Source organism: Meriones unguiculatus, chromosome 16 (assembly GCF_030254825.1).
Source record: "Meriones unguiculatus strain TT.TT164.6M chromosome 16, Bangor_MerUng_6.1, whole genome shotgun sequence".
Lineage (NCBI taxonomy): Eukaryota > Metazoa > Chordata > Mammalia > Rodentia > Muridae > Meriones > Meriones unguiculatus.
The window spans coordinates 60339880-60353575 of record NC_083363.1 but is presented as its reverse complement, the minus strand read 5'-3'; the positions used below and the strand labels follow the sequence as shown (position 1 = coordinate 60353575).

The 13696-nt window shown below is 47.8% G+C and overlaps 1 protein-coding gene across 6 annotated transcripts in view; it reads left to right on the top strand.

The window, feature by feature from the left end:
• The window catches only part of Aff3 (ALF transcription elongation factor 3), a 444599-nt gene that overhangs the window by 31797 nt on the left and 399106 nt on the right, over positions 1 to 13696 (top strand). For 3 of the 6 annotated variants that reach the window (XM_021636014.2, XM_060369899.1, XM_060369898.1), the window contains exon 1: positions 1767 to 3695. The exons of 2 other annotated variants lie outside the window; for them this stretch is intronic. In XM_021636014.2, the coding sequence (XP_021491689.2) occupies positions 3550 to 3695 (146 nt within the window). In that variant the 5' untranslated portion in view covers positions 1767 to 3549. Of the gene's footprint in view, positions 1 to 1755; positions 3696 to 13696 lie in introns of those variants that run through there. One more of the 6 variants, XM_060369900.1, reaches the window with a different exon arrangement.

The window sequence follows — 13696 nt, the reverse complement described above, 5'->3', positions numbered from 1 at the left end:
GCAGGGGAAACCATTTGCGATACAAAGAGACGTCATGGAAGTGGATCTTCATTAGGGAGTAGAGACCTTGGTGTTAAGGATGATGACTTTACCCAGCAAACTTGGTTGAGCAACTACTACCAACTGACACTTGTAAATTACGTGGCACAAATGAGCACAGGGAAGTGGCAGGCAGCAGAGGGCTTCAGGAGCCACAGCCAACCAGGATCAGTCAGAAACGAAGATAAAGCGTTTTTAAAATCGCCGTGTGGGGGACGGTGTGGAGATAGAACTGGTGATTAGAATTCAGCTTGCAAGCTTTCCAAGAATGAGTCTTCAGGGTGAATGAAGAAGGGTTCAGGGGAATCGGCATATGAGCAGAAATGCAGGGCAGGATGAGTCTGTCATGAACAAGGAAGTTGACCTGGGGCGTAAACATGACTGCTCCAAAAGAAAAAAAGTGATGTATCCTCTAAAAATGCTCAGATTTCTACTTAGAACAATTACAGCGACGATGTTTTCACATCTGTGAGTCAGACGTTTTTAATCTGTGAAAGGTTAAGTGTTTGACAGTTACTTGTTCTCACATCCATATTAGCTGCTTGGAGTTTAACCTTTTGATGTGCTCAAGCATGCTTTGCAGTTTGTGTGCACGTGTGTGTGTGTGTGTGTTTATAAAGCTGCCCAAACACAGCCTAATAATTGGAAATCCTGGAATCCGGATATATTTTTCCCACTTCTTCCAGGTTGCTCGTTAGCTGCCTTTTCTTTCCTGTCGGGGCATCTGAACGCTCACCCCAGTGTGCAGAAGAGGCAGCTCTAGAGTTAAAGAGCTGAAGCCATTTGCAGTGGTATAAATGTCAGAATAGGGGTTCTTCTGCCCCTGTGCCCGGCAGGATGTTGAATGAGGGAAGATGGCTGCTTGGTACAAAGAAGAAAAATGTGGTCTTTTGTGGTTATACCACTGTAGGAGAATAAACACGGATTTTATGCTTGGTGTAAAGAGCTCACATCATGAGCTTCTGATTATTGCAAAAGAGGGGAAGCCAACCTCGGGCTCCCTGGTTCTCTCTTCAGCTCCTAAGTGCTTCTTGATTAATTTCATGGCAGTATTCAGAGAAAGCATTTGATTCGATGGGTTAAAATTCTTTTGTATTGGATACCTGTGTGGCTTGAAGGACAAAGCACAGTTAGAAAACAGGAAAGGCCAACTATGAACTGTCCACATGCCATACTGTTCTCGCTTGTAATCAGCAGGGCTCTTTAGCTTGCTCATGGAATGGAAAGAGCTGATTTGTTAAGGGACACTTTCTGGATGTAGTCATAATGCTAAATATTTTACATCTAATTTTATGTATATATTTCCAGGATATAAGTAGGGGGAGATATTATCCTTTTACAGATGAATACATAGGCTAAAAAACTTTATTAGTAGTTATCGAAACCGATCAACTTGGAATTTGTAGGAAGCTTTTAAAAATATAGAATCCTGGTCTTGCCTCTAGGACTGAGATTTTGGGGCTCTGGTGTGAGGATCTGGGATCACTTTTAAAAATAGCTCTTCCAGGGGTTCTCACCGACTGCGTTAGAGGGCAAGCTTGTGTGGGAGTGCCATTCTGTCACACAGTCCTGATGTGGTAGAATTGAGATTGTTTACAGTACCCTGGCATTTCCTGCCTCCACAGATCTTCCTGCGGCCTCCCTGCCGGCCTCCTTCACAGGGCCCTGAGCGGCTACTGGACGGGGCCGGGAGTAGACACCTGCAGGGCTTCTAGCTGGCCCTGCTGCTGAAGAGCTGCTCTGATTATTAGCAAGTTCTGCTCTTAGCACACAGGCTCCTGCTTTTGTCTTTCTAGTTTTGAGCTCTGCCTTTGCATGGCAGCCCGTTGGCTATTTGAAATAACTAGTCTTCCTGTTGAAGTATTTCCTTTCTAGGTTGTGTTAGAGGCAACTACCAGTCCCTCCCCACCTCCAGAAAGAAATTTCCCCACAGCCTTAGCAGCTCCAAGTAATCTTGTCCCCAGCTTATCAGGAACCAGGTGCTGTGGCTGTTTCTGTCTCATGGTTTTTCTTTTTGTGCCTTCCCTGGATTCCCAGGTTTTTGTTTTCTTCCTTTTTTTCAACATTACGTAGCTAGCTCTGAGTCATTTATCTGTAGCACACATTTAAACTTTGTTTGCCCAAAATGATCCTTCACATTTCAGATCAGGCACAGCAACTTAGCACAACAGGAACTCGGGGCGTTGGGGGAGAAGTTGGTGTGATCCCCGTGGCTCGTGAACCTGCAGCCCTGGGCAGTACAAGGCTGGCCTTGACAGGAGAAGAGCAAGCCGTCCACGAGCAGTTCCTCCACTGTATTAAGAGCAAACATATTTTCCTCCTATATTGAACCCTTCAGCCCTTTGTGTTTGAACTACTTCCCATCTTGTTTGAACTCTTTTTCCTGGAACAAACATTTATTGGGGGCAGTGTAAACAGCGGGCGCTCTGTTGGTGCTGACTTGTGTGTCTCTTCTGGGCCGTTATTTAGTTAGCAGGGAGTTTGGAGACCTCAATTCATATCTCCACGTTGTCACCAATGGATAGCTTAGACAAATGTTTTAAATTTCTGGTCCAAACTTCCCTCACGAAGCAGCTGACAAATCCCCCTGCCTGCTTTTGTCTGTGCGTGGGAAAAGCGGTGGCTACCCGGAGTCTCGCGCCTTCCAGAGAAATGTGTCACGGGAAGCAATACCATGCTCTTATGAACTGTTAATTACCGTTACTACGAAGGCTGCTGTCAGTTTCTCAGTGAAATTTCGACTTTGTTTCTGTAGTGTTCTGCTTAGATTTTTGTTGTTGAAATTCTTTGTGGTGCTATTAGTTTAGACCAGACAGAGCTGTTAAAAGTGTTTGCCACATAATTCTTTTAGGGCACAGACAGATCAGACAGAAATCACTGTTGATCAGCTTCAGGTGCGCTGAGATGGTCCCGCGCATGGACTCACAGATCAGGCTCAGGTGGCTCTGATGGCGAGTGTGGGCTCACAGCCAAGCTCAGGTGGCTCTGATGGCGAGTGTGTGGGCTCCCGGATCAGGCTCAGGTGCGCTCTGGTGGGTAAACACGTGGACTCACAGGCTCAGGTTTGCCTGCTTGGCCCTTTGTCTTCGGGAAGGAAGGAGGTAGGCCGCTCACCCTTGGCACGATCCCCAGCACCTTCCTTGGCAGCAGGTGGGAGTGGAAGGAGTAATAAAGGTACACATCCCTCTGGGGCAGAATGGGCAGGGTGCCTGCCTGAGCTCCAAAGAGCACCCCGTAAGTGGAGTCTCATGTGGACAGCTGCGTTTTAATGTTTGTTGGCCAAGTGATGGTCACCCAGTGCCTTGTTGGACTTTAGGGAGGGAGTGTGGCTGCTCGAGGTAGAGGGAATTGATGTCTCTGACCTTTGCCAAGCTCTAATTGTCTTCCCTGTTTTCTTCTCTGTGGCATAGCAGCATTGGACAGTGTTTCCCCTTTCTTTGCAGATGTGGCATGGCAGCGTGTGGTGTAGTTTTTCCTTCTGTGTCTCCATGATCACAGTTCCTGAAAAAAATGACGTCAAACAGCAGATTTATGTTGGCTCAGTCTTGTCGGGTCTCAGTCCATGATGGAGAAGGCAGGCTGGGACAGATGGGTCCATGTGCCTGGAGGGTGTTCAGAGCACAGCAACACAGGAAAGGAGAAGCTGTGGATGATGGGTAATGGCTACTAGGACTCTGCATGCTGTAAAATGTGCATGAGTTCACTTTCTGGGAATTAGATGGTTAATGCATGCCTTGACCTTCCAAGTGGACACGGCCACCTGCCCACATCATGTTGGGCTCGCCTCTTACAGCTTTCCCGCCTCCTCAAAAGGTGCCCCCCCGGGGGGGGGAGTGGACAGACACTGAGAACAGCAGCCAGCAGGGGACATTGCAGGTGCAAAGAGTAACAGTGCTCAGTGAACAGACCACAAGTGTTTTGAAGAGCAGAAGGTTCTGCGGAAATGATCCTGATTATTCGGTTCTCCTCTGCAGTGAGAGGAAGGGAGATCTTGTTTCTTCAGAGCACTTTGAGAATCAAGGGTGGACACAGGGGTGCTCAGTGCTGTGCTCTGGAGCTGTCTGCTCAGGGTGTGTTAGTGTGAAGTAACGGCCAGTACGTGGGGTTTCACTGGTCTGCCAGGACCTTCCCTCTGCACGTGGCAGCGGCCACATTAGAGCGTAATCAACATCTAGCTGCTGTATGTCCACAGTGGGCCAGTTAGAATATCTAGTTGCAATAAAGCAGGAGTTAACAAAACACATCTGAGAAATGGAAAATAAGATTACAACTGGCATTTTTTTTGCCCCCATTCAAATGGCAGAGAACAGAGAAAACCAAGCCCAGGCCACTCCCCTTCTCATGTAAAATGGGAGTGTTTTCCTCCCCCTCTCTAATGTATTCTAATCCCAGTGTATGCAACACTATTTTAAATTTTGACATAGGGAAGGTTTAGAGTTCAGCTTGAAAAGGAATAGTAAACTGAGTTAAAATTATAACTCATTGATCCCTCACCATTTCCCCCTTTAAGACAGTGGTATGGGCCTCCTGCTCTCTTTCCCTCACACGTCACGGTGCCAGAAATATCTGGAGGGAAGCTTTTATTTTAACCACGCGTGAACTACTGTTTAGCGACATTGACTGTATACATGCTTCTTGGGAATTCTAGCCCTCTAATTGCCTTCGTTTCTTCTCTTGCTTAACTGTTGTATATAATCACTGATTTATATGTGTGCCCTGTAATAATGGCAGCTGTCTGTTGGCGTGCCTGGAGAACGATGAAATGAAGTTAATTTTATATCTTCTCTTCTTGGAAACCCTTTTATGCTTAATTTTAGACAGGTAAGTGACATAAGAGACCAAGCTACTTGAAGGTAATGCGTTTGGAAGCTGTTCCTCAGTGGTGCTACGCTGATGTAGTTTTTTTTTTTTTTTTAAAGATCCTACTATATCTCTTGAGGATAGGTTTTTTGAATGGAAGAACAAAACTTATTTCCCTATAATAAGTTGATCAGAAAGACTGAAGGCATCTGGTTACAAGGTTTTGTCTCCCCCCCCCCCCCAAATTATTTTATCATCTGTCCTGGGATTCACGTTTTGGGCACAGTTGTCAGCTAAATGAAACTAAATGTTATTTAGCGCATAATGGTTTTTGATAAACACAGATACTGTGTAAGAGGGCAACAGTTATTTGTTAGGAATCTCTCTGCTGGATTTTCCTTCCGCTAGTCCAGTCCATTTTCTGTGAGCGCACGCTTTCTGCTTGTGTTTCTGTTTAAACTTCTGTATGAGCAAGAAGCACAAGGTTTACTCTACTTTATCAACAATAAGTAACGGACAGCGCCCTTTCAAGCCAGCCCTTGTTTTATTGTGTATCCAGCTTATAGACTTTTGGCTATCTGGACAAGCCATCATTTATATCCTTTTAAAAAATATTTATTGCTTCCCTGACTAATTGCTTTTTATGTGACTTAAAGCCTTTTGCATTGGTGCCATTTATTAAAACACAGCCAGAAGCAGGCAAAGCAGTCCCATTTTTCAAAAATTTAGTGTCATTTTTATAGACAAATAACACTTGTAAATGATGGATAATAGCTAGCAGGATGCTGCATGGTGTAAAATGTGCATGAATTATATTTTCTGGGAGCTAGAAGGTTAACTGGGCTAGGAACTAATTGAAAAGCTTTATGGTAAATGCAAAATGCCGTGTGCACATTATCGACAGGACTTAAACCAGCTGAAAAAGGGGTTTTCCCTCCCTGGGGTATTATTCATTATCTCTTCCTCTTTTCTGGCTAGCTACTATTATAGAAGAGTATCTAATCATAATGTATCTATAGATTTTTTTAAACTGAGGCGCATGTCACGGGTGCTTTTTATGAGGCTCTGGCAGATGAATGCTCTCTCATTAGGCAGGGTGGAGGTGAGCGTGGGCACCACAGCGATCGCTGAGTAATGGTACTGTTTCCTGCTGGCGGGGTCGTGCTTGCCAGTCTTGCTGTGGTTTCTGTCCCCAGGGAAACAAATGATGGGTGTGGGGGCTATGCCCGGTTTCTTCTGTAGCTGCTGATAGAGAGGTGACAGGAATTGGTTACCAGCTTTATGGAGGAAGGGTAACACAGATTCCTCTCTCTATGCTAGGCCATCCTGTTGACTTGGAATACACCAGCTTAGAAGCAAGTAATACTTTCAGTCAAGCTGGGCCTGGTGGCACATGCCTTTAATCCCAGCACTTGGGAGGCAGAGGCAGGTGGGTCTTTGGGAGTCTGAGGCCAGCCTGATTTACATAGTGAGTTTCAGGCCAGTGGGCCCCATAGTGACACCCTGTCTACAAACAAACAAACAAACAAACAAACAAACAGTTCAGTCTCTTGTTAGCATGTGGATGAGAACTTCAGAAATGTCACTGTTGGAAGGTAAGACTTGGCTCGCCCAGTTGGGATGTGGCTGTGGGTGTTCACTCCGGGCATGCTGGGAGAAGTGGCCTCAGCACCCTTGACTTCTTCCCTGTGTTCTAGCTGCTCTTCCCTATTGGGTTAGTTCTGGGAATGAGAAGGGGCTGAGGCAAGTCAGGCAACTGTAGACACAGAATTTCTCCTCGATGCATCTGTGTTTTCTGGACTGGATTGCTCCTTAACACCTGTCCATCATAGATGCTTTTCAGCTTCGCAGTGGCTCTGGAGTATTTACTCTGAATAATGTATATGTGGCTGTATCTTTCAATGCTCTCGGGAAAGACTGTTATCTCCTTGAATACTTTGCTATCTTTATCCTTTCACCTATTTTTCCCCTTTCAAAATCCAATCAGACATCTTTCAGCAATTCTTACTACATTCCCCACCCAGGTTAACATAACCTTTGCGTTTTCGTTCCCTTGTTTCCTAGAATTGCCTTTGGGATCCATTCCTTTAACTCTCTTCTCAGCTTTGGTTAATATGCTGTATAATCTGCTGGCAAATTTTTAATTTGAATAACTTCTAAATCTTTGCTCAGCCTCTAGGGAATCAGTCTGACTAGAGGCGATGAGGGAATGAAGAGGAAGACAGACACAGAGAGCTGGGGTTGGGTTGACTGGCTTTCTGGTGGAGAGACGGCAATACACTGGAACCTCAGCATGCTCTGTGGAATTGAACAGAGAGCCGGGTCCATTGTGAAGAGCGGAATTGCGGAGTCTGCGTTATTACGGATGAGCAAGGAGGCAGGGGTTGAGGTTATATAGTTGGGTCACTAGACAGGTCCGGCTAATCTTGGTAGAGTGGTTTTCAGGCCCTACGCTATGGTGGACATCTTGTACACACAGTCAACACCCACACACAGACCAGACAGGAGGCGTTCTCATTTCCTTCCTGGGGCGGCTCAGGAAGGCTTGCCATCTTCTCATGGGCACTTACTCGGTGCTTCCTCCACTCCCTCCATATAACCAGAAGGGTTTGTTGCTGTTGTTTGCTTGTTTAAAGTGTTTATTGAGTCCTTGTAACCTCAGCCTGCTCTTTTTTTAAAGAGTTGTGGTAAAACCCGAGTTACAGAAGATTGGCCATCTCAATCGTTTTCAGCTCAGTGAGCGCTGTTCATAGGAGCCAAGGCCACAACTCTTCCCACTTTGCATGACTGAAAGATATTTGAAAACCTGGCCATTTCTTCTCATTTTTAAAATTAAATTTTAATTGACATAATAGTGTGCATCTATGGAATGCCCTGTGATGTTTAAATACATATATACATTATGTAATTTTCAAATAAGGATAAATACTTCTCCTTTAACACCATTTCCTTGTTGTGAAAAACATTCCCTCTCCTCTTCAGGTCCTTCTGAAATATATGGTACATCATCTGCAACGAACACTAGAAACCAGTAATTTTCTTACTGTAACCGTGTGCCTCCGGCCAGCCTTCCTCATGCCCGGTCATTTTTGATAGCCCTTGCAGCCTCCTTGTCGCTGAGAATCTGTCTCCGGCTTCTTTAGTGTCTCATGTGTTGATCTTTCGTATTCTGGATCTGGTAATCGGAACATCTGAAGCGCACGGAACGTTACATCTGTGGTTTGTTATTTCCTTGGCGTCTCCTCCGTGCGGTTGTTGTTTGGTTTCCATGTGTCTCGAGTAAACCTTCATTTCGAGCTCATCTTCCACAGATCTTAATCTGGAGAAAACGCCTCGGGCCCTGAGTCCTGGATGCTTTTCCCAGAGTACTCGCTTTTGCCTGAGTAAGAAGTCATGGTGTGTCTTGGGCCATCTGAGAGCCTTCCGGGTGTCTCAGTGTAAGCCAGGACCACCCGACCACAGACAGGCTCCGGTTCCCAGGGTCGGGTCAGAATGAGCACAGCATTCTGTGCTCATGGTCTGTGCTCACCACCCAGGTGTTTTTATTGTTTTATTCCCCCCCTCACTTCAGAGATTTTTTTTTCTTTTTTGCTGCATCTGATCTCAGCGAAACAATAATAGTTTTTAAATCCAAGTTCTGGTTGGCTTACGGTTGACCCGAGTGTTTAGCCAGCTGTACTTCTGGAAGGCCAGGCTGGATTAAAGGGATATTCACAATCTTGGGGCTCCCCTGCCGGGCTCTGACAACTGCAGCCCCTGCAAGGCTACCCTCTGCCCTGCCTTCTGCTGTCTCTCTCAGTTTCACATTTTATAGGCTCAGCCAGGGAGGGGTCTCTGGGATAAGGTCAACTCAGATTTCCGTCCAATTTTATATCCACCTCTCCTGATGAAGATACCCGTTGCTCCACTTGGGGGATGGAATGAGGTGCAGTTTTCTCTAGCCTCTGCCCTTTAGGCTTGGGCCACACGCCAGGCCAGGATGCCTCCCAGAGTCTAAGCAAACTGGACTGAGCACAGAACATTTCTCTGTGAAGTTTTCCAAGACTTGAGACTAGGTGCCCAGCTCTGTTGGTGGGGTGGTGTGTGAATAGCAGGTTTCTCCCTAGAAAAAACCCAGGTTCATTCCTGACATTGTCCACTGCAAAGGGTTAAAGCTCCATGGACAACGATGGGAAAATCGTCTGAAATCCAGCTTTGGAAGTCTCTGTCTTTTTCTAGTAACTCATTTCAAGCTTTCAGGTTCATGTTTTTCCGTCCAAGCATGTACAAGGGCAGCTGCTTCCTTTATCCTGGGATCCTTTCCCTCCCTCCCTCCCCTTTGTCTGATCTGCCCTCAGCTAGGCTGGGACAGATTGCTCAAATTCTGTGAAGGTCGGTTGATGTACATCAGAAATGTGTTTAATTTGATAATTTCAGTGTTTTGCTTGTGCGCATGTGTGCATACCACATGTGTGCAGTGCCTGAACTGGCCAGGAGGGGGTGTCAGATCCCCTGGAGCTGGAGTTAAGGATAGTTGTGAGCTGCCACGTGGTGCCGGGAAGTGAGCATGGCCCCTTCGCCAGGAGCAGCCAGCGCTCTTCTTCACTGCTGAGCCTCCTCTGCAGCCCCATGTGGTGCGCATTTTTATCTCCGTGGAGAAAGTGCACCTCGCTCCTTTTGAGGCTGAGACCTAAGCCTGCAGAGCGGGGAGCCATCAGAGCCACCTCGGGATCACGGAATGCCTCTTTGGTATGTTTATTTTTATTTAAAAACCAACCAAGCTGTTCTTCGAGAATTTCATCCGTGTGTACAGGGTATTAGGACATATTTACTCCTCTTCTTCCCTTGATGTCCTCCTGCTGCGTCAGGTAGCGCTTCTGGGATACACATGGGTGTGGGATCCCGCAGCAGATCCCACCAACCTACCCCCACCACAGTCTCAAAGGAAAATGGCTGTCCCTTAGCCACTGCCAGGGTCTCCTCAGCTAGAGGGGCCCGCAAGGCGCCTTTCTGATACATGCTGGGATGTTGGTTGCCTTGAGATTTTGCAGGTCTTGGCCTGTTTTATTATTATTATTATTATTTTGACATCATTATGCTGGATTGGTCCCACATAAAAATAAGTTGCTGTGTTTGTATAGCTATTCCTCCCTGTTCATTTCTGCATTTGTGACTCGGTTCCATGGAGCAGGACGTGCTGAGAAGGGCAAAGCAGCACCATGGTCAGCACTTGTCCTGTTTGGTGACTGGAGTTGGCATGGGTGCCATAGCACCTTTGGTGGGATGAGATGAGACGGCCCTCCACCTCTGCAGCGTCCTCCTAACACTAGGAGCTGCAGTCTCGGGAGGAGGGTGGTACACGATGTAGAGGACCTGCCTGTCCGGAGCTCCCTCACACCGCCACGCTCACCACACCCACACACTGTCACAGCCCAAAGGAGGAGAGAAGGCACCGTGGCGCCTGTCGGCTGTGGCGGCGCCTGTCGGCTGTGGCGGCGCCTGAACAGAAAACGGACGGCAGGAAGAGAGAGTTGTGGGATTCAAAGATCGTTTTGGTTAATATCATTGAACCAGCTTTGTTTTCTTAGCTGTGACCAAAGTCCACACTCATGTACGATTTTTTTTTTTTTTTTTTTTACAAGAAAGTGAAGTGAGTGAGGGGTACTGGGTACTGTGTTTGCAAATATAAGTATTTAAACAAGTTTTACATGGCTCTGTGAAAGTGTGTGTGTGTGTGTGTGTGTGTGTGTGTGTTAGTCTTGCATGTATTTTAGCAAAGCCTTTGACTGTCTAACAGAGGAGACAGATGTTGTGAAGTACATTGACCCCCGTGGCTAAAGGCCTGGCCGTTGGAGCCACACTGGCGTGATGCTCAGCTTTGCTCCTTCTAGCCCTGTGACCTAGGTAGGCCGGCCCTTCTGTGGCTCAGCATCTCTGCCCCCGGACTCTCTACTCCTTTGACGTGGTTGTGAGGAGGGAGGGTGTAACATGTGTGGGTTGGCTCTGTAGCTGTTACAGACGGAACATTCCATGTTAGCCCAGCGTCCTTGCCCAAAGTCAGCTGGCTGGAGGTCGCATGTGTGCAGACCCCGCAGAGCTGAGCGAGTTCAGAGGCCTCTGCCCGCAGAGGTCAGTGTCAAGATAGAGAGGGACAGTGAGCATGCTTTGTGATGTGTTGGTCTGGTCGTCACGCCGTCACTCGAGTGCGCCAGGCCCCCTGGTGCGCCCTCATGGTCTGGCCGATGTGTTTGATTTGTTGTTTTGCATGGCTTGATTTATTTAAGGCAGGAAAGAAATGGCGCACGTGTGGCGCTCCTGAGGCTGGTGTCTTCTGTGCTTTGTGCCAGAGAGGTCTTCATTGCGCACTGTTGCGCTGGAGGCCTCAGTGCCGGGTCCGGGCCATGGCCTTCCTCCGCTGGGTTTTCATTGCTGTGGCTTCAAGGTCCAGTCAGCCCCCTTTTCGTCACTTCTTTGTCAGTTCACTTTGGGTCTGGAACAGAAATGAATGTGTACAGTTTTGGTTCTGAAAATGGTTATCTGTATTGAGGTCTACCACGCGCCACCGCATGGCTCACGCGTGTGGTAGCCACGCACCTCGGTGGTTCCGGTAGAGATGTTTGCAGCCCTGGCGCTTGCACAGTGAGTTTTCGAACACCTTCCTGCCTTCCCCGCCACACTCGCACTGGCAGCGTGGGGGTCTCCCTTGCCAGCCTCCCTCGGGCGGCCACTCGCTGCTTCTGGGTCCAGGTAGCCTGGTGTCGCGCGTCGCTCTGATGAGGTCGAGCCTCACCTCTGACTCAGGGTGGTGAGCACCTCTGTGCGGGCTGTTGAGCAGTCCCAGAGGGGTGTCTCCAGAAATCCTTTGCCTGTGTGGGCTTGGTGGTTGGTATTTTCAGCATTGTGTTCTAAGAGTTCTTTGTGGAGGGGCTGAAGGGATGGCTCAGTGCTCATGAGCGCTTGGTGCTAGTGCAGAGGACCCTAGCTTCCACACAGCTGCCGGCGACTCCAGTTCCGGGGCATCTTGTGCCCTGCTCGTGCCCTCAGGGGCACCAGGCACACACATGGTGCACATACATACAGGTAGGCAAAAACTCATACACGTAAAAATAAAAAGCCCCCCCCCCCCTTTTTTTTTTCTGGAGACATGGTTTGGTGGTTGAAGAGCACTGGCTGATCTTCCAGACAACCCAAGTTCAATTCCCAGCACCTTTGTGGTGGCACACAGCTGTCTGAAATTCAGTCCCGTGGGATCCAGTGCCCTCTTCTGGCTTCCTTGGACATGGCATGCGGGCAAAACACCCACACATTACAAAATTTAAAATAAATAAATAAAAGAGGGGGAAAAAAACCCTACATATATTTGCTAGGCATGGCGACACATACCTTTAAGAACGCGGGAGGCAAAGGGGCTGGTGTCTGAGTCTGAGGCCAGCCAAGGCTATGCAGTAAGAGCCTTGTCTCAAACAAGCAAACAAATCTTTATCTCTTCTAAGTTGCTAAGGTTTTTGTTTTTTGTTGTTTTTTTTTTTTTTTTTTTTTTTTTTAGATAGAGTTTCTCTGCAGGGCCCTGGCTATCCTGGAAGTCGCTTTGTAGACCAGGGTGGCCTCAAACTTAGAGATTTCCCTGCCTCTGCCTCCCAAGTGCTGGGATTAAAGATGTGTTCTGGCCTATTCTAAGTTTTTATACGATATGGTTTGCAGGTCATTTTCTTCTATGATAAGTACTATTTTCATTACATTTACATGTCTATACACTTTATATGTCTATACATTGTATATGTCTGTACACATTACCTACCTGTATGCACACACCGCTCCCACCCCACTTCGCTGCTCTGATCAAGAAAGTTTACACGTGACTGTAAAGGTACACGTCCGTGTTTTAGGCTCTTATTTTTAGATTGAAAACAAGACTGGGCCATCTTTGTGCAAGTTGACGTGATTAAAGGGAAGTGTGAGCTCTGGGCGTGGAGAGTTCCCAGAAAATGAGCTTCCGTCTTTCCCAGTGGTGTCCTTGGGGTGGATTCTCTGGGCCTCCCCTTCCACGAGAATTGTTGAGAACGATGCATGACGAGACATTGGGGAAAACGCGTGTCACTATGGGAGCGCTGCGTTTAGGGACCGGCTGCCATTTTGGTGGCTGATACTAACCACTAGCTCTCCCTGGTTTCTCCCTGAGGGCCCCTTTTCTGGTGCCCAGTTGGAGCACACCTTTGATCAGTCTTTGGGAGTGTCAGTGTAATCGTTGAATCTCCAGCTAGTGCGGTTTACTGGAGCAAGCTAAGAGCTGAACTGCCCTCGCCTTGGTGGTCATGGTGGTGGGTTCCCAAGGGCTCCAGGATCGATGGCAGTTTGCGTTGATTCCAGGAGCTGTAGCTTCCCAGGGGCTCATCGAGCCAGGTCTGCCTTCCTGCCAGAGCAGCTCAGCAGCTCCGCGGGTTGGAAATGCAGGTCGCGTCTTGGCCTGAAGGGAGACTGTCAAGCTTCCCTGCTCTCCCGAGCACCTGGGAGAGGAGCTTTCACCCAGGAGCCAGAGCTCCATGGGAAGAAAAGATGTGAGGCTGAGGAAGGAGGAAGGGCACAGTGAACCAGGAGGGCGTGGCCATTGCCGTGGGGGACGCAGAGGACGGTAGTGACATTGGTGAGAGTGTTACTGATAACAATTGGTAGTGTCTGTTGAGCATTTACTGTGTGATCTGTGTCCTGCATGAAGCGCTTAGTCACGCGTCTAAGCATTTCACAGGCACAGAGACACCGTGGAGCAAAACCAAGCCTTAGGTTAAAGAAGGTATTCTAGGGTCACCCTGCCGGTAAATGGCAGGAGTAGTCATCTCCACAGAGATGCCTTTTATTCCTGCACACGGGAGAGATGGGAAGC